Raw genomic sequence first — 17,286 nt, forward strand, 5'->3', positions numbered from 1 at the left:
ACGGGCATTACACCCTTTGGTGTTTGTATAATTGGTCCAAAGACCTCTCGCTTTGCTAGCGAGTTTAATTCAGCTTCAATAGCTGATTTCCATTTTGGCCAGTCATCTCTACGTCGACATTCTTCGACAGTTCTTGGCTCAATTTCTTCATTACTTCTGGTAATGTCAAGAGCCATTTTATATGAGAATATGTTGTCGACAACAGTTTTATTTCTATTCAAAATTTCTCCTGTATTCATGAAATGTATCGAGATCTCGTTATTTTCAGGTACCTGTCCCTCTTCAAGGGAAGACATTTCATGAACTACCTCTTCAGGAGGTTCTTTCTCAGGAGATTTACTCTCTTCATGAGCATCAATTACTCTTATGGCCTGTGTTGGTATGGACTCTTCAGGAGTACCAAATTCATTTTGTATTTTCCTCTTTCGAGGAATTTTGTCTTTAGCACCAATAGGCCGTCCACGCTTCAGGCGTATCTTAGACTCGCCTATTGCTATTTTGGCAACTTGTCCTTCAGGGACTGCAATCCTTGCTGGAACATTAACAGCAGGAATATATGATTTTACCACACCTTTAGTGTCAGTAAATGCATCCGGTAATTGGTTTGCAACACTTTGCAAATGAATAATCTTTTGAATCTCTAGATTACATTCTTTTGTACGAGGATCAAATTGGGAAAGAACTTTATTTTCCCAAGTAATTTCTTGTCGTGCTTCAAGCACCGACTTCTCATTACCCATTGTTGGAAAAATGGATTCGTCAAAATGACAATCCTCAAAACGTGCCTTAAACATATCCCCTGTAAGAGGCTCAAGGTATCTGATAATAGATGGAGAATCAAACCCAACATATATCCCAAGTCTACGTTGAGGGCCCATCTTTGTACGTTGTGGAGGTGCAATTGGAACATATACAGTACATCCAAAAGTACGAAGATGAGAAATATTTGGTTGCTGACCAAATGCAAGCTGTAATGGTGAATATTTGTGATATGCTGATGGTCTAACTCGAATTAATGATGCTGCATGAATTATAGCATGTCCCCAAGCAGAAATATGAAGATTTGATTTCATGAGTAAAGGTCTAGCGATTAGCTGAAGCCTTTTAATCAATGATTCAGCTAAACCATTTTGAGTATGTGTGTGGGCAACTGGATGTTCAACATCTATTCCTATTGACATGCAATAATTATCAAAAGCTTGAGATGTAAATTCTCCTGCATTATCCAATCGAATAGTTTTAATTGGATAGTCAGGGAATTGTGCTCGTAGCTTAATTATTTGTGCAAGAAGTTTAGCAAATGCAGCATTTCTAGTGGAAAGTAAACAAACATGTGACCATCGACTTGATGCATCAATTAAAACCATAAAATATCTGAACGGTCCACTTGATGGTTGAATAGGCCCACATATATCTCCATGAATCCTTTGTAAAAACGATGGAGATTCAAAACCAACCTTTGAGATAGATGGTTTGATAATCAATTTACCTTGAGAACATGCAGAGCATGGATATTCATTGGGTAAGATAATCTTCTGATTCTTTAGGGGATGCCCATACGAATTATCAATTATTCGTCTCATCATTATTGATCCCGGATGTCCAAGGCGATCATGCCAAGTCATAAATATTTTGGGATCAATGCACTTCTGGTGCATTACAACATGTGATTCAATTGTTCTCATTTTTGTATAATACAATCCAGATGAGAGGGCAGGCAGTTTTTCTAATACGAGCTTCTGGCTCGAAATTATTTTAGTAGTGAGAAGATGCTCTTTATCGTCTTCGTTAATGGTTTCAATATGACAACCATTACGACGTATATCTTTAAAACTTAATAAATTTCTTCTGGATTGTGAAGAAAATAGAGCATCATCAATGCAAAATTTGGTGCCATTAGGCAACACAATATAAGCTCTTCCGGAGCCTTCAATTAGATTCGATGAACCGGAGATGGTATGAACATAGGCTTTACTCAATGTTAGATTTTGAAAATATTTTTTATCCTTAAGAATTGTGTGAGTTGTAGCACTGTCAGCCAGACATACATCTTTATTATTCATCTCGGAGATAGAAAGTTCATCAATAAGACTCATGATTCTACAAAATATATAAAACTTTCATTACTAAAAAAAAAAAACATTACAGAATAAAAATATTTTACAATAATATAAAGGAAATACATTAATTAAAAAGGAACACTTCCATGATCAACTCTACCACTAGAATCCTCAAAGAAATCAGAAACATCAAGACTTGTAATATCTTCTCCATCTATAGAATTTAAAGCATATGATGATTCAGCAAAATTTGTTTCAAATTTCTTTGTTTTTTCTTTTATGGAAGATTGGTATAAGTCAACCAAGTGTTTAGCTGTACGACAGGTACGAGACCAATGTCCAGTCATACCACATCTATGGCATTCATCTTCATATTTCTTTACAAATTTATTTTGAGGACCTTTGCCCTTTTCTGAGTTGAACCACTTCTGGTGTTACGGTGTATATCTATTATTTTCCCTTTTAGTGTGGTCACTTCTAGGACCTCCACTTCTATAATTTTTCTTACCACGTCCACGCCCTCTTTTTCTTTGAAAAGATGCACCATTCGCTTCTGGGAATGATGTAAATCTAGTACCATTCACTTCAGGGAATGATATAGAACCAGTAGGACGTGACTGGTGATTTCTTAATAAAAGCTCATTATTTTGCTCAGCTAATAGAAGACAAGATATAAGTTCAGAATATTTCTTGAACTTTCGCTCTCGATACTGCTGCTGCAGGAGCACATTCAAGGCATGAAAAGTAGTATATGTCTTCTCTAACAAGTCATCATCAGTGACTTTTTCACCACATAATTTCAATAGCGAGCTAATTTTAAAGAGTGCAGAGTTATACTCACTAACACTCTTGAAGTCTTGCAACCTCAGGTGCATCCAATCATGACGAGCTTTTGGGAGGATTACAGTTTTCTGGTGTTCATATCTCTCCCTTAAATCATTCCACAAAATAAGTGGATTTTTCACCGTTAGATACTCAGTTTTTAATTCTTCATGAAGATGGTGCCGAAGGAAAATCATTGCCTTAGCACGGTCCTGCAGGGACCCTTGATTTCCTTCTTTAATTGTATCTCCCAGGTTCATTGCATCCAGATGGATCTCAGCATCAAGGATCCAAGATAAATAATTTTTCCCAGAAATGTCAAGAGCAACGAATTCCAATTTTGTAAGATTTGACATTTTCTACATATATAAATCAAGAACATAAGTATGTTTAATATTTCATATTCATTTTGAAAACTATAAAAAAATATATTGAAAGACTTACTTGAAGTAGAGGACTATTAGCTTCAAGATCGTCAGAACTCTCGTGCTGATAACGTGTTATTAAACTATCGAAAGGAGAGAGAGAGAGAGAGAGAGAGAGAGAGAGAGAGAGAGAGAGAGAGAGAGAGAGAGAGATAGAACTCAGAGAAGTTATGAAACTTATGAATTTCTTAAAGAATTCAACGATATATATAGGCGTACAAAGGGAACTATGCAAGTTACTATGCAGTACTATGCTGGCACTATACACACTGTGCGATGTCGGCCATTTACTATGCCAGTTACTATGCAGTACTATGCTGGCACTATGTACTGTGCATTTGACGGCTAGCTCAAGGTGGTCATACAATTTTACAATATTATTTTACAACATTAAAAGAATTATTAGATATTTTCAAAATCCTAATGATTTGTATATCAGCAATGTCTGATCCGGCCCATCTTAGGACGGCCCGCTTTTCAAATTCACGAGCGATTTTTTCATCTGTTTCAAGGAGCCGCCTCACTCCTTCGTAAATCGTAATCCATGGCCTACACGCAGGTCCTCTCCACTTCCTGCATGTTCTACAAGGTACGCTATTTGTTTTACACTGTTTGGTGTCCTAGAAAATGTTCGGAGAATGGTAAGGAATCGAACTTTTGACTCGGAGAAAAAAAAATCGAACTGTCCATTACAACTCGTTGACCTAATATTTTTTGTTTCATTTTTCAAACTTTCCAAATGGAGACAGGTTTTTTCCTCTTTCAATCCTTTATACATAATATTTTATAAATTCCGTTTGGTTGATTAGAAAATTTAGGAAAAGAAGGAGAGTTCAAGTCTGACTCCACGAAACAATAAAAAACGAAGAATACCAAAGAGTAATAATAATATTTGATTGTGCTTTTAAATGTTCACAATCACGTGTAAAAGCGGAAGAGTGCCCACTGCATTACCAGTTTTTTTTTCCTAAGCTAATAGTGAATTTATTCTTCCACGAGCATAAGTCCCGTGCAAAAGCATTTAATTTAAAACAAGAGCTAGAAGTTTTATTTTATTTTATTAGCTATCAAACACTATTAAGGTTTTGATTATTTCAGTGCAGTAAGTTCTTCACTTCTGTCTTCACTCTAGTATAATGACTTCGGACAGAAACTTCTTACATAAAATTTCCTGACATTAATCTATTTCAAGGTGGTCTGTTCCGGTTTCAACAATCTTTGGGGTTGATCTTACCATTTTTTATTTCAAGAATCAGCCATATCATTCATACGCTAATTTTTTGTGGAGATGCAGGAAGATAGAGTTCCGATGACAAGTGATAACTCCAAGATGAAACCTCCACATGTATTGACCGTTGCTGGCTCTGACTCAGGTGCTGGTGCTGGAATCCAGGCTGATCTTAAGACCTGTGCAGCACGTGGAGTGTACTGCTCCACGGTCATAACTGCTGTCACTGCCCAGAACACTGTTGGTGTTCAGGTTTCTGTTCATTATTAAGTTTTATGAGCCACGCACCATTTGCTTCTGAGAGAGGAAATTATATTTTGTTTTATTGCTCGAGTAGCATATGCTCTATTCAAATTAATCCTAATACAATAGCTTTGTTTAGTTGTTTAGAATCGTTAAAAACATTAAAAAGACCAAATATAACAAAACCAAATAAGCCTACATGTGTAACTGTTTTATTTATTTGAACCATGCATCCTGGTGACTAAATGTAGGTTTTACATTATGATGCCTTACAGGTTATGACATTTTTCAAACTTGCATTGGTGCTTGTATTCTTGTCTGTAAATATTTTGAAATTTTCAGGGTGTAAATATTGTGCCTGAGGATTTTGTGGTGGAGCAGTTAAAGTCTGTTTTATCTGATATGCAAGTTGACGTGGTAAGTCAGAATTAGTGGTTGCCACAAATTCTTGGAATTTACACTGGATGTATACAAGAGTTCAAATAATTGTGCAATAATGTCTTCCTTGTCAAGAAAGAATACCATGCATAAAAAAAAAAAAAAAAAAATAGAAGACATTTTATTTTGTAGTTTTGGATAATTTGACGTAGGTGGTGTGGTACACATTGTTATAAATTAAAAACAGCTGGTCACTTTGGGTTTCCGCTTAACGTGATGAGATTTGTTCCATGTTTAGTTGGAATCCTGTTTTTCTTCTAATGGTTATTATAATTTGATTTGTTTCTAACCTAATTATGAAATAAACATAGGTGAAAACTGGCATGCTACCATCTGTTGGCATAGTCAGTGTTCTTAGTCAAAGTCTACATGAATTTCCAGTTCGAGGTATGCCTACTTTTGGTAATGGATTGTGTATATTCAGATAAACTTCCGGTGGCATTCTAATTGACTTAGTTATATCATTGAAGGCAGCTTTAGTGGTTGATCCTGTCATGGTATCTACAAGTGGAGATGTACTGGCTGGTCCTTCCATTCTTGCTGAATTTCGGTATGCTAAAATTTATGGGGAACATTCATGAAATAGATAGTCCTGGCAACTATATCTGTCAGTTCTATGTGACCCTTTGGCTAATAGCCTAATTTGATACCCTTGGGTTCTCGGTTACGTGATTTTGCTGTTATTGAGTTCTTATCCATCCGAGTCCTTTGCAGAGACACTATTTTTGTTGTCCTTGCATGTCTGTATCTCTATAGCTTCTCACTGCTATCCATCTTTTGTAATTCTTTTCTATCTTCAGCAGAAATCCATGCATCTCATTTTTTTTATTGCTTTGTTTGTGTTTTTGTAGTGATTAAAGTTATTGGTCAAGGAGTGAAGAAGTCCCATTTTCACTTTCTTTGTATATTATTTCTGGCCTAGACTATGTCTTTTGGAAATCCGTGGTAATTATACTTTCCGGTTACTGCATGCAGAGAGGAACTTCTTCCTATGGCCGATATAATCACTCCAAATTTAAAGGAGGCATCTGCTTTACTTGGTTGTCAGCAGCTGAAAACAGTTTCTGACATGCGTTCTGCTGCGAAACTGCTGCATGAGATGGGGCCAAGGTAGATATTAGAAAATTCTTGGAATGTTAATTCTCTCCTGATGAGCTGACTTTATGGAACTGCTCTATTTTGTGTTTCTTGCCATTATAGGCATCAATCCATGTTGTATACCCTTGGCTGGGTCAACAAACCCATTGATCCATCTTAGAAAAATGTATTTAGGTCTGCTTTAACCTGCTGGTTTGACTGCCGAATTTGAGATCCATTGGTGGTAAATTAGTGTGTTTAACCAAATTGTTAATTTGTTCAGATATGTGATTGTCAAAGGTGGCGATCTTCCTGATTCGTTGGATGCTGTTGATGTATTCTTTGATGGTAGGCTTAAACTCTTTGCAATCCTTCACCAGCAATGATACTTTTGCTTCCTGTCCTTCAATGTAGTTGGGAATAGTTCATGTAGTTACATAGTCAACTTTAAGAGTGGATTTTGCAGGCCAGGACTTCTATGAGCTGCGTTCTTCACGCATTAAAACTCGCAACACTCATGGTACTGGTTGCAGCTTGGCATCATGTATAGCAGCTGAGCTGGCAAAAGGTTCTTCAATGCTTCCTGCTGTTAAGGTGACTCATTATTTCTCATTTTCTAGTTCGTGCGCGAGGCAGGTGTTTATTTCACTGTTCTTTATTTATGTTGTTTATGAAATATGATTTGTTCTTTGTTTTTAATATTCAATAAATATACCTATCAGAAAGCATTCCAAAAGAGACATAATAGAAATAGTTAGGGGATTAGCATGCTTGTATAGGTGCGGACAGGTGTCTCTTATGGGGTGGAACAGAAACCTGTAAGGGGGTACAATGACCGCATGCTATACTATCCAATTGGAGTTTTTAAAAGAAAAAACATTGAGAAAAATAATAAATTATATCAATAATCTGTACCCCTGCCATTTGGAGAGGGATATGCATTAGATCCACCTTAATGACTTCCAATTTGTGTATTTAGTTCTTACTATCTTGTCATGCTTTTCTTATTTAATCGTGAGCTTAGAAATCTCAAGTATGTTTTTGGCCTCTTGAATTTTGCTTGAACCTTGATGTTAGCTTAATTTTTACTCATCTGCAATACCTTATTCCCAATGCTTTGTGTCACTCCCTTTGAGTGGTGAGCGGATATCAGTGTGCATTTATTTAAAATAAAAGGAGGTATCATCATAGAGTAATGCTACATCTCACTTTCATCACACAACTATGTAAAATGTGGCATTTTTATCACCCTTGGATCATCCCTTATTTTTTTAAAAAGAAAATTTCAAAGGTTGATAGGCAATGCCACCTCATCATAGTGAGATGGGAGTGTGGTAGGTTGAATCTCCCATCATTATGTCAGTTCTTATATATCCAAGGCTGGCAGGTAGCTAAACATTATGACCGCGTGCGTAAATCTGCTGTCTTTAAAATAAAATGGAGGATTAGCATATCAGTTCATCTATTTGAGTTTTGGCAGGTTGCTAAACGCTATGTTGAGACTGCCTTGGATTACAGCAAAGACATTGCTATTGGAAATGGGACCCAAGGTCCCTTTGACCATATTTTTAGGCTTAAGAGTAATGGTCAGAAGTCCCATAGGCAAGTGGGATTTAATCCAAGTGACTTGTTCTTGTATGCTGTAACGGATTCTGGGATGAATGAAAAGTGGGGCCGTTCTATTACAGATGCTGTTAAAGCTGCCATAGAGGGAGGTGCTACCATTGTTCAATTGAGGTTTGTTGCTCCTTAGTCACATAATATTTATGAAGTACTGTTGAATTCAATTTTGACGGAAAGTTGAGTTGTTCAATTAACTCAGTGAGGATTTTTGCTCCACACACCTTCCACCTCCCAGAAAAAAAAAGAAAAAAAAAAAAGGAAAAAGAAAAAGAAAAAAGAAGTGCTGCCTCTAATTTGAGTGGTCAGCTTCAGCCATCATTTAATTCTGCACATTCTGCTTTGTCTATTAAGGGCTCGTTTAGATGCTAAGAATATCTCAAAATATATGTGAATAGTAGTAAAATAGTTTGTGAATAGTAGTGAGATAGTTTGTGAATATCTGAGAACAGTTGTTTTTCCAAACAGACCCTAAATGTCATCTTAGATTCCCTGAGAGTAGCAAAAAAATGTCTACCACTTCTATTTCTGCAAGCTTACAAAAAGTAACTGTGTTTCACAAGTTTGAAGAGTGCCATTATTGTTCCTATATGTTCTCCCATATGTGTGATTGAATGGTACCATAATAGGATTGTTTTTCTGCCCTCATTTCTAAGAGCTTAGGAGGTTACATTGAATTACAATATTTTTTTCCTTAGCTTTACCTAGCATGAAAGGGGTTGCCTGTGTAAAATTTTTTGTATATGAGTACAGTTTTGTAGTTGTAAATAATATTTTCTTCTGATTGTAACCACTAGCTAGGCATTCATCATTTATACTTCCTGTGTACCTGGGCTTTGCCTATTTCTATGAATATAATATCTTTGATTACCTATTAAAAAATAATATTTTCTTCTGATTGGCAGGGAAAAGGATGCTGAAACACATAAGTTTTTGGAAGCAGCAAAAGCATGCTGTGAAATTTGCCATTCACACGGAATACCTCTACTCATAAACGACCGTATTGATATTGCCCTTGCTTGTGATGCTGATGGTGTGCATGTTGGTCAATCAGACATGCCTGCTAGTGTGGCCCGCACTCTTCTTGGCCCTGAAAAAATCATTGGTGTATCATGCAAGACAATAGAGCAAGCCCATCAAGCATGGATTGACGGTGCTGATTACATTGGTTGTGGTGGTGTATATCCAACGAATACTAAAGCAAACAATCTCACTGTTGGCCTGGAGGGGTTGAAAACTGTTTGCAAGGCTTCCAAGTTACCTGTGGTTGCAATTGGTGGTATTAATGCTTCAAATGCAGGCTCTGTGATGGAAACTGCTGTGCAGAATTTGAAGGGAGTTGCTGTTGTGTCGGCCCTTTTTGACAGGGAATGTATTCTGACAGAAACCAGGAAGTTGCATGCAGTGCTAAAGACGGCAGCATCGATGACATTACAGAGGACCCATTGAAATGATATTGGTTTGGTTCATCCTCTCCAGATTTAAGTTATCACACCCATCAAAAGATTCTGGGGTTTTTTTGGTATGTTTAATAATTGGTACAACGAGTGCATATTCCATAGAATAACAATGTAATATAACTGATTGTGTTAAGGGCACCGATATCAGCCTTGGCGTCAATTGCTTTCTATTGGAACTAAAAGGCAAGTTGCTGCCTTTCAGCCAATCAATCTAAACAAAAGAATTGATATATGTCGGCCATTCGATGATCGATCTGTATGCTTGCTTTGTGAAAGATAATTGGCTCGTGAGTATTTTGTGGCTTTTGCATGTATGGTTGACAGATTGGTTATTTTACTTGGCTTGTAAGTTTCTCCAAGTACATGTTGAAGGCAATGTCGGTCATCCCGATATGTTTCCTTTTTGCTCCCAATAAACGCATCAAGCCATTTTTAACACCGCGCCATGACCCATGACCACGTGACACGAGTCTCTCTGGACTTCATGCCAGCAAGACCACAGAGAGACTTCGAGTAACCCTCGAAGAAAATGGGAAAAAATTAAAAGAGAGAGAAAATTAAAGTCGCTTTCTTACTTTTATGGGTGACATTCGCAAGGATGGTACGTATAGAATATCCCCAAAATTTTTTCCTCACTTTGCCTCGTAGCCAACCGCACGTCATAACACCCAGACATCTGTATATCTCGGGTGGTATACCTTATCCTGGAATACAAAGTCCACCAAACAAGATTGAAAAAAAAAAAAACACTTTATATTGATATAGCACTTTGATCAGTACAAGCCTCCGCACGTCATAAAACCTAGACCATGCAAAACCCTTAATTTTAGGCCAACCTTACAACTCAACCCCATCCCCTCCAAAACCACTATACCAAGTCAAACTCACGAAGGTATTTTCAAATCCTAATCTTTCCAGGATCATAGTAATAGGACACAGTAATATTCCCTTAAAGTTCAATTGCAGAGACCGACCACGACACTATAAATTTACAAACATTTATTAAACACCATGACCTAAGCAGAAAACTGACTTTTATACAAACAAGAAACCATTATGAAATCAAAGGAGATTTAAGAACTCAAAACTCTTTAGGTCTCTAATAATTAAGAACCAATAGTTGGTCTTAACTGACATTAACTTCTCCACTTTCCTGTGCCTCCTTGACTTTCTTCTCATACTCATCTTCTTCTTCCTCCTCCCCAGCAACAGCATCTTCTTCCTTGCCGTCATCATCTTCTTCTCCTCCCCAGCCAAAGCCTCCAATAGATCGGGAAGCTGGAGGCGGAACTTTGGCCTCTTTGACAATTTTCATTATATCTTCCGCAGGTTGGAGGGAAAAGCTAGGATTCTCTTTCTTGTAGTACACGGCTTGAGCTGCTTCTGTTAGTTCCCTTGGCAAGTTCTTTAAAAACCACGGGTGGCTCTTGATTTCTTTAATGGTGATCCTCTGCCAAGGGGGAAAGGAAAAAGAAGGAAATAAAAAATTATATGACACCTTATTGTATACAATAACAATAAACAACCCCACTCCAACACTCAACATATAACAAAATTATTTCCACTTTGCTCACTTTAAAAAATAAACAGAAAATAATATGTAGAATTGTTCCAAATGGAAATCATATTGTGGAACATGAGATTTAGCACAGAACATGAGATTTTTCATGCAACTGATTACATGAATCTTGATTTTAGATATGCATTGTGCACTTCAAATTATCTTGGATTATTCATGGTAGAATTCTGTCAATTAGGATGGCCATAAAATGGCTTGTCATATAAATCTGATTTACTGTCACCAAGGGTACAGGCATCAAGAGGGAATTTATATATCCACTGAAGCTGGAACTAAACAATTTCACAAGGTTACACAAGAGTAGATCATAGATGATATCCAGACACTGCAGATTATGCAAAGCAGGCAGGTATAGAAAGATGATTTCTGAGCCTAGGACAAAAAACCTAAAACAGCATCTCTGTAGTATTGTCCTCAAAGAACATACAAGGATCAGCCTCAGCATGGCTGCCAGTGTGAAGGTTGTGCCATTGCCTGGCTATTGCTAAATGGAACTTTGTAGTAACTTGGCACACTGCCCACAAATTTGGTGTCATCTTAAAAAGAAGTGAGCATAATAAAGCCAATAACAATCAGAACCTTTTAGGATTTATGGATGGTGCTTCTGCCGCAAACATGAGACTCTTCTAGTCACTACCTACAATTATCAGTCTTAGAAAATGGGACCACTATCCATGTTTCTAGAAGACACAATAGCATACAACAGAGTTAGAAATCTGCAAATAACGCTTATGGTGAACTTTAGGGGGCTAAAGGTTGTGACTTTTGGCCTATAAATCCAGAGCAAACATTATTAAGATAGTAGGAATCCAACAAATTCCATCTATGTCCCTCCACATAAAATACCTAATAACTCTCTTAACCAATGACACAGCCTTTAAAACCATAGTTCTCTTGCTTCAATTGAACATGGCAAGTGGACCCTACAAAGTAGATGTTGAAATCAACAAAACTGCGCAGTAGCATACCTAACAACAGCAAATTAATCTTCCAAGTTAGTAACAAGATCATTTTAGAACAGTAATAAATGCAAATTAACTTGATGTCATTCGTGTCCTTCTAGAATAAGCTGATGAAAATTCTTAGCAAAGATCAGCAACTTAGTCTCACACATACCCTTAGAGGATTTGCAACAAAAATGCGAGAAAGAAGTTGTTTACAATCTTGAGATATGTGAACATAGTCTGGAATCTTGTACTGAACAGCCATTATTCGCTGCATAAGAATGAAAGACAGCCATTATTCACTGTAAAAGAACGATAGAGTAAAATATTGAACTGTCAAAATAAGAAACCTCATTGTTTTAAGGCCATCCAAATAAAGATGAATTACATTGATGGTTTTCCTGAAATTCTTCGGGTCGTGGGGATCCTCAAATGGGTATGCTCCCACCAGCATAACATAAAGAGTCACTCCACATGACCATACATCCGCCAACTGAACATACACAAAGCATAATTAAATAGACCTGCAAAGCAAATGGCATTTATATTCTTTGCACAAGTAAGAAACTTGTCAAACAAGAGGGCAAAATGTAATTTAAGAAGTTTTATTGTTCTTCCCAGGCCGGACAAGAGTTTAACTGCTTTCCTTCTGAACGTGTCTCATACGTGAATGGGCTCTATAGTCACTGAAGTCCGTATCTTATTACAAAAAGGATAGTCTCAATTGATCATTCTATAATTGGTGCATGTGTGATTATTTGAAAACAATAAAAAGTCAGCAACATAAGGAAGAAGACCGACAGGGATCACATATAGCAGAAGTGACACAAAAGACATACAATAACAAGGGAAGCAAGACCCTCATTGTGCACTATGCTATTGGCTTTTCATTAAAATATGGATAAATTGGGATCATATTCCTCTATCCTATTATTGGTAGGCACCCACCATTTAGCTCCTATAGTTTAATTTTCCAATCAATCAATTGAAAACAGACTACAGTCATGTATGCAATAGGTGATTTGCAATTTACTGAGACAGGAACATCGGTGGGCAGAAAACCAAGGGCAAAGATCAGTACAAAGGCCCATGCATCAAGCCCTCAAAGCAGAAAGCATATCTTTTCTGGATATGATATTGAACAAGTTTTAAAGAGAAATATTTCAACTGAGAAGTTTGAGGAAACAGGATCTACAAATTATAAAAGTTTTTCATTCTAGTTTGTAGCATAGCAGTAATTACAGTGACGATAAAGGCCTCATAGATACATAATAGTGTAGTCATTAAAACAGCATCAATCATCTGTATAATTATATAATATTTCAGTCAAGACCACTAAAATTGTAAATGTTTCTTTTTGTTTGCCTCCTTTTTTTGAGATAGGATATATATTAATATGACAGAATACAGTGTTACTTCCGTATGCATGAGGCATGCAAGAGATCCACCTATCTAGCAAAAGGAAGTGCTGAAAATCTTGAAAAGTACAATATTCAAAACATCGTTTTTGTCCCAAAACACGAATGGTCTAAATAAAAAGTAAATCTGACTTATTAACCACTAGGAAACGAAGCATGTATAGAAAAACTTATTTCAAAATGTAAGGGCTCAGCAATATCCAATATCTAATTTACCTTGCCATCATACTCTCTCCGAGAAAGAACCTCAGGTGCAATATATGCTGGAGTTCCAACAGTTGATTTGGGTCTTGAATGTAGCAGAGATGACTACACAAACAAAGCTAATCAGAGGCTATAAATTTCATAGTTACCTCATAGAAAACTTCAGATACTAAATACAGCCTATAACTGAACCTTTGAATAACCAAAATCACAAATCTTCAGACGTGGAGCAGGGCTTCCATCCAGCAAGGTGTTCTCCAGCTTCAAATCTCTATGGCATATTTGCTTCAGGACAAGGCAAAATTAAGGTGAAAAGTCAACTCCAAGTAGAGAAAGGAAATAGAAAGCTGCAAAGACAATAAAGGAAATCACGGATATTTTAATAGTTCTTACCATAAAATGACAGTAGCACACTCCAGAAATAAGCTGCTGGAAAAAATATCTAGCCTGACAAGATGCAGAGAAATATAAGAGAATAAGATTCATAGTAGTTCACTTCTGTTTGGTTGCTTAGTAACCAAAGGAAACCACAAAGAAAAAAAAAGAAGGGAAATTTCATTTTTTCTATAATGTTGCAAATTCTTTATCACATAAGTCACATCAGCCCGACTAAGCCAACTAGCTAGACTGCACTCTGATAAAGGGAGGTCTTTGAAATCATATATATTTCAAGATCCAAATATAATTCTTCTGTTTTCTTCCAATATATTCCCAGCAAACAAACATGAAAGTATAAATCAACGATTAGGGAACCAGAAATTTTATGAAATTGGAGCTCGGTATCATTCAAGAACAATGATCAAACCTCATCTTCGCTAAATCTTCCAGCAGCACAAATTCGCTCAAATAGCTCTCCACCTGCCGCGTACTCCATGACGATAGCGAGATGGGTAGGAGTCAAAACCACCTATACATCCAGAAAACAATTTTTTTTTTGATCGGTAATCAAGAAGTTTTAATCATAGAAAAATCCAGAAAACCAAATTGGACCACTAAAAATTATAGAATTAAAACTATCTTCGAAACTCAAACAAAACCGTACATAGAAACAAATACAAATCTTGTGTGTGCGCGCTGAGTGTTGAAATCAAAAAAGGAAAAGGGGGAAAAAAAAAACTTTATTCATACGTCACGCAACGCAAGCACACACCTCCTTGAACCGAATAATGTTTGGATGGCAGAGCGATCTGTGATTTATGATTTCTCTCGCCACATTCTCGTCAATCTGTCAACAAAGAAGCAGGTACACAGGTAATAAGACGCCGCCCAAGCATGCATAACGAAATTCTGAAAATTTCCCGACTGCTTAGACAATGGAAATGGGGATTAGATGATTACTGAACTACCCAAATCAATTTATGCCTTTTTTTCAGGGTAGCTTCAGGGAACTTAATCGTAAAAATTATCAATTTAATCAAGTAGCATGCAACAAATATATGTGGATATTTCTTTGGCATATGGAAATCGACTTGTACGGACGGATACCTTGTGTCCACGCTCGATGTATTTCATGGCGACGAGCTCTTTCGTCTCTTTGTCGCGCATAAGCCTGGCCACTCCGAAGTTCCCAGACCCTATGTCCTTCACTAGCTCGTACTTCTCCATCGATATTATCTCTTACCTTTCGCCTCTCGTAATGTGCCAAACCCTAACTTCAGTGTCACGCTTTTTAAGAAATCCCGGTTATTGGGCCTCAATTCATGACTCCAAGCTTGCGAAGAAGCACAAAATTCAACGGCAATAATCTCCAAATCCAAACCCTAATTAACTAAGAATCAGAATCCTAGATAGAGAGAGAAAGTGAGGGGGCGGGGGGGATAATTTCGGGGGAACTTGGGGATTTGAAGGAAAGTAAAAGATTCTGAGAGAGTTGTTCCAGGTGGAGATGCGAAACTGCATGCGATGGCTCTTCTAGCAGACAGTAAGGTAGCGAATAAAAAGAAAGAGAGATAGTGACACGCGTCGCAAAGCATGGTCGTTTATCATCGACTTCATTGGGCAATCTACCTTTTATTGCCTGATTTTCTACCCCCTAAAAAACGTTTAGCTTACAAATCTCGCACGCGGTTCGTATGAACGTGTCATCTCTATATATTATATGTACATCTTTTAAAATAAAATAATTTTGTTATATATAATTATTTTTATGTTATTTTTTATATATTTTATTAATATAATTAGTTAAAATATTTATTTTATATTAAAATATATATACAACCAATCATATCCATAAAATATATAAAAAGGGCACAAAAAATAATTAGGTATAAAATTTTTGAAATTGAAAATAATTTATTCTCTCTAAAATTAGTGAGAATTCCTTAAAAGACATCATTTGGTAAAGCTTTTGGAAGAACATGTCTTAGCTCCGGCAATATTATAACGTTGTCTTTGGACTTTGGAGCAAGAAAGTAGTGTATTTTCGCAACTCATGAAATACACACATCTTGATTCCTGCAGTCTGGATAAAAGGCTGGCTGCTGGCACTGGAGCAAGAAAGAAAGATTGTGTGGAACTCTCTCAGACACACAGCCGTAAAACATGATGCAAGTTGAAGTAGGGATTGAAATGATGATGACAAATGAAAGTGGGTGGAGGTGGTGGCCCTGGATGGCTGGTTGGCGCGCATGGGGGTAAGGAGGGGCACATGCACTTGCGTCCACGACCATCTGATCTCTCCGCCTAAGATCTGCCCCGTATCTGTATGAAAAATTGCGTGCATGAACATACCTTAAATTACGTAAGAGATTATGACTTAACTAGAAAGCAACGTATCTTATTTTGGGTGCTGTTCCTGTTCCACTTGCCGAACCACCAATCCAGTTGGCTCCACCTAGCCAAACAAAATTCTACTCGGAATCATCACCGCTGAGGCAGTGTCCATTCCAAATCTCTCCACGCAAGCTTCCCTTCATCATGGGAAACAACCACGTTGAGGATGAATTGGAACGACATGTTAGTTGCAGAGTCCCATCTCAATTAATGTTTTTTTTTTTTTTTTTTTGGTCGGTTTAAACGTGTCTGTTGAGGCAAATAAAACCATGTTGTCTGCTATTGCTAGTTGCAATCACAGGTAAAGTTTTTGCACAGCAAATCTAGCAAGGACTAAAGGGCATTCAACGCTATCATTCTCAGCTTCTCCGATATTCTCTCGAACCTTTGAATTCACAAGGACGGCACCTAATCGTTAGAGGACACCTTCTGAAACGTCGCATAGATCACTCCTTGATTATTTTACAAGACAATATCACGTTAATCATTGTTTATACTGTGTTGACTTGATTGAACTGGAGAATATGTTACTTTTTTTTTTTATATATATATAAGTGTTAAGTTTATAAAGAGATTCATAAAAAGTAATATGTAATTAAATATAATATGCTAGATCAAACTTTACCATTTAATCTACTACAATAAATTAAATTAGTTTATAAACTTTACTTTTATAATATTCCTTTATAAAACACATATTTTTAATGACACTTTTATGGTAAGACATTTAGAATATCAAAATGTACCGAGAGGTTCGGATAGTGAGTTAAAATTAGATGAATTGAGATGAAAGTTAAAAATTGAATAAAATATTATTAGAATATTATTTTTTAATAATATTATTATTTTGAGATTTAAAGATTTTAATTTATTTATTATATTTTACATAAAAATTTAAAAAAATTATAATAATTAGACGAGATAAGATGGAATATTTTTCCTATCTAAACATTTGTACCAAACATTTACACGACCTACCTTGGTGGCGTGGGCTTC

General features: G+C 36.6%; 2 protein-coding genes across 3 annotated transcripts; one reads left to right on the forward strand and one right to left on the reverse strand.

Moving 5' to 3' along the window:
* The first annotated feature begins 3,739 nt into the window (after window positions 1-3,739).
* LOC122308892 (thiamine biosynthetic bifunctional enzyme TH1, chloroplastic) lies at window positions 3,740-9,667 on the forward strand. Of its 2 annotated transcripts, XM_043122167.1 has the most exons (10): window positions 3,740-3,896; window positions 4,602-4,787; window positions 5,121-5,195; window positions 5,528-5,603; window positions 5,691-5,766; window positions 6,192-6,326; window positions 6,577-6,641; window positions 6,760-6,887; window positions 7,774-8,030; window positions 8,819-9,667. In XM_043122167.1, exons 1-10 carry the CDS (start codon window positions 3,852-3,854, stop codon window positions 9,360-9,362), a joined length of 1,587 nt encoding a protein of 528 aa, XP_042978101.1. In that variant the 5' UTR covers window positions 3,740-3,851; the 3' UTR covers window positions 9,363-9,667. The 2 variants fall into 2 exon arrangements, with proteins under 2 accessions (XP_042978101.1, XP_042978102.1); XM_043122168.1 differs by lacking the exon at window positions 5,121-5,195.
* Window positions 9,668-10,107: 440 nt separating this feature from the next.
* LOC122308893 (serine/threonine-protein kinase SRK2A-like) lies at window positions 10,108-15,522 on the reverse strand. Its single transcript, XM_043122169.1, has 9 exons — window positions 15,004-15,522; window positions 14,669-14,743; window positions 14,324-14,425; window positions 13,912-13,965; window positions 13,711-13,803; window positions 13,531-13,623; window positions 12,285-12,389; window positions 12,069-12,167; window positions 10,108-10,823 (listed from the first exon to the last, which is right to left on the reverse strand). The coding sequence occupies exons 1-9, from the start codon at window positions 15,121-15,123 to the stop codon at window positions 10,500-10,502; spliced, it is 1,065 nt and encodes a 354-aa protein (XP_042978103.1). The 5' UTR covers window positions 15,124-15,522; the 3' UTR covers window positions 10,108-10,499.
* Between the last annotated feature and the right edge of the window lie 1,764 nt (window positions 15,523-17,286).

The sequence above is a fragment of the Carya illinoinensis genome, chromosome 5 (assembly GCF_018687715.1).
Source record: "Carya illinoinensis cultivar Pawnee chromosome 5, C.illinoinensisPawnee_v1, whole genome shotgun sequence".
Classification (NCBI taxonomy): Eukaryota; Viridiplantae; Streptophyta; class Magnoliopsida; order Fagales; family Juglandaceae; genus Carya; species Carya illinoinensis.

Bases quoted from the DNA above. Each gene is read 5' to 3' on its own strand.
- LOC122308892 (XM_043122167.1), top strand. From the start codon at position 3,852: ATGGCCTACACGCAGGTCCTCTCCACTTCCTGCATGTTCTACAAG. The intron at 3,897-4,601 runs GTACGCTATTTG...GTGGAGATGCAG, and splicing joins CTTCCTGCATGTTCTACAAG to GAAGATAGAGTTCCGATGAC. The intron at 6,888-7,773 runs GTGACTCATTAT...GAGTTTTGGCAG, and splicing joins CAATGCTTCCTGCTGTTAAG to GTTGCTAAACGCTATGTTGA.
- LOC122308893 (XM_043122169.1), bottom strand. From the start codon at position 15,123: ATGGAGAAGTACGAGCTAGTGAAGGACATAGGGTCTGGGAACTTCGGA. The intron at 13,966-14,323 runs GTTTGATCATTG...GCATCTTGTCAG, and splicing joins GAAGATTTAGCGAAGATGAG to GCTAGATATTTTTTCCAGCA. The intron at 10,824-12,068 runs GTATGTGTGAGA...CCCCCTTGGCAG, and splicing joins TTGTTGCAAATCCTCTAAGG to AGGATCACCATTAAAGAAAT.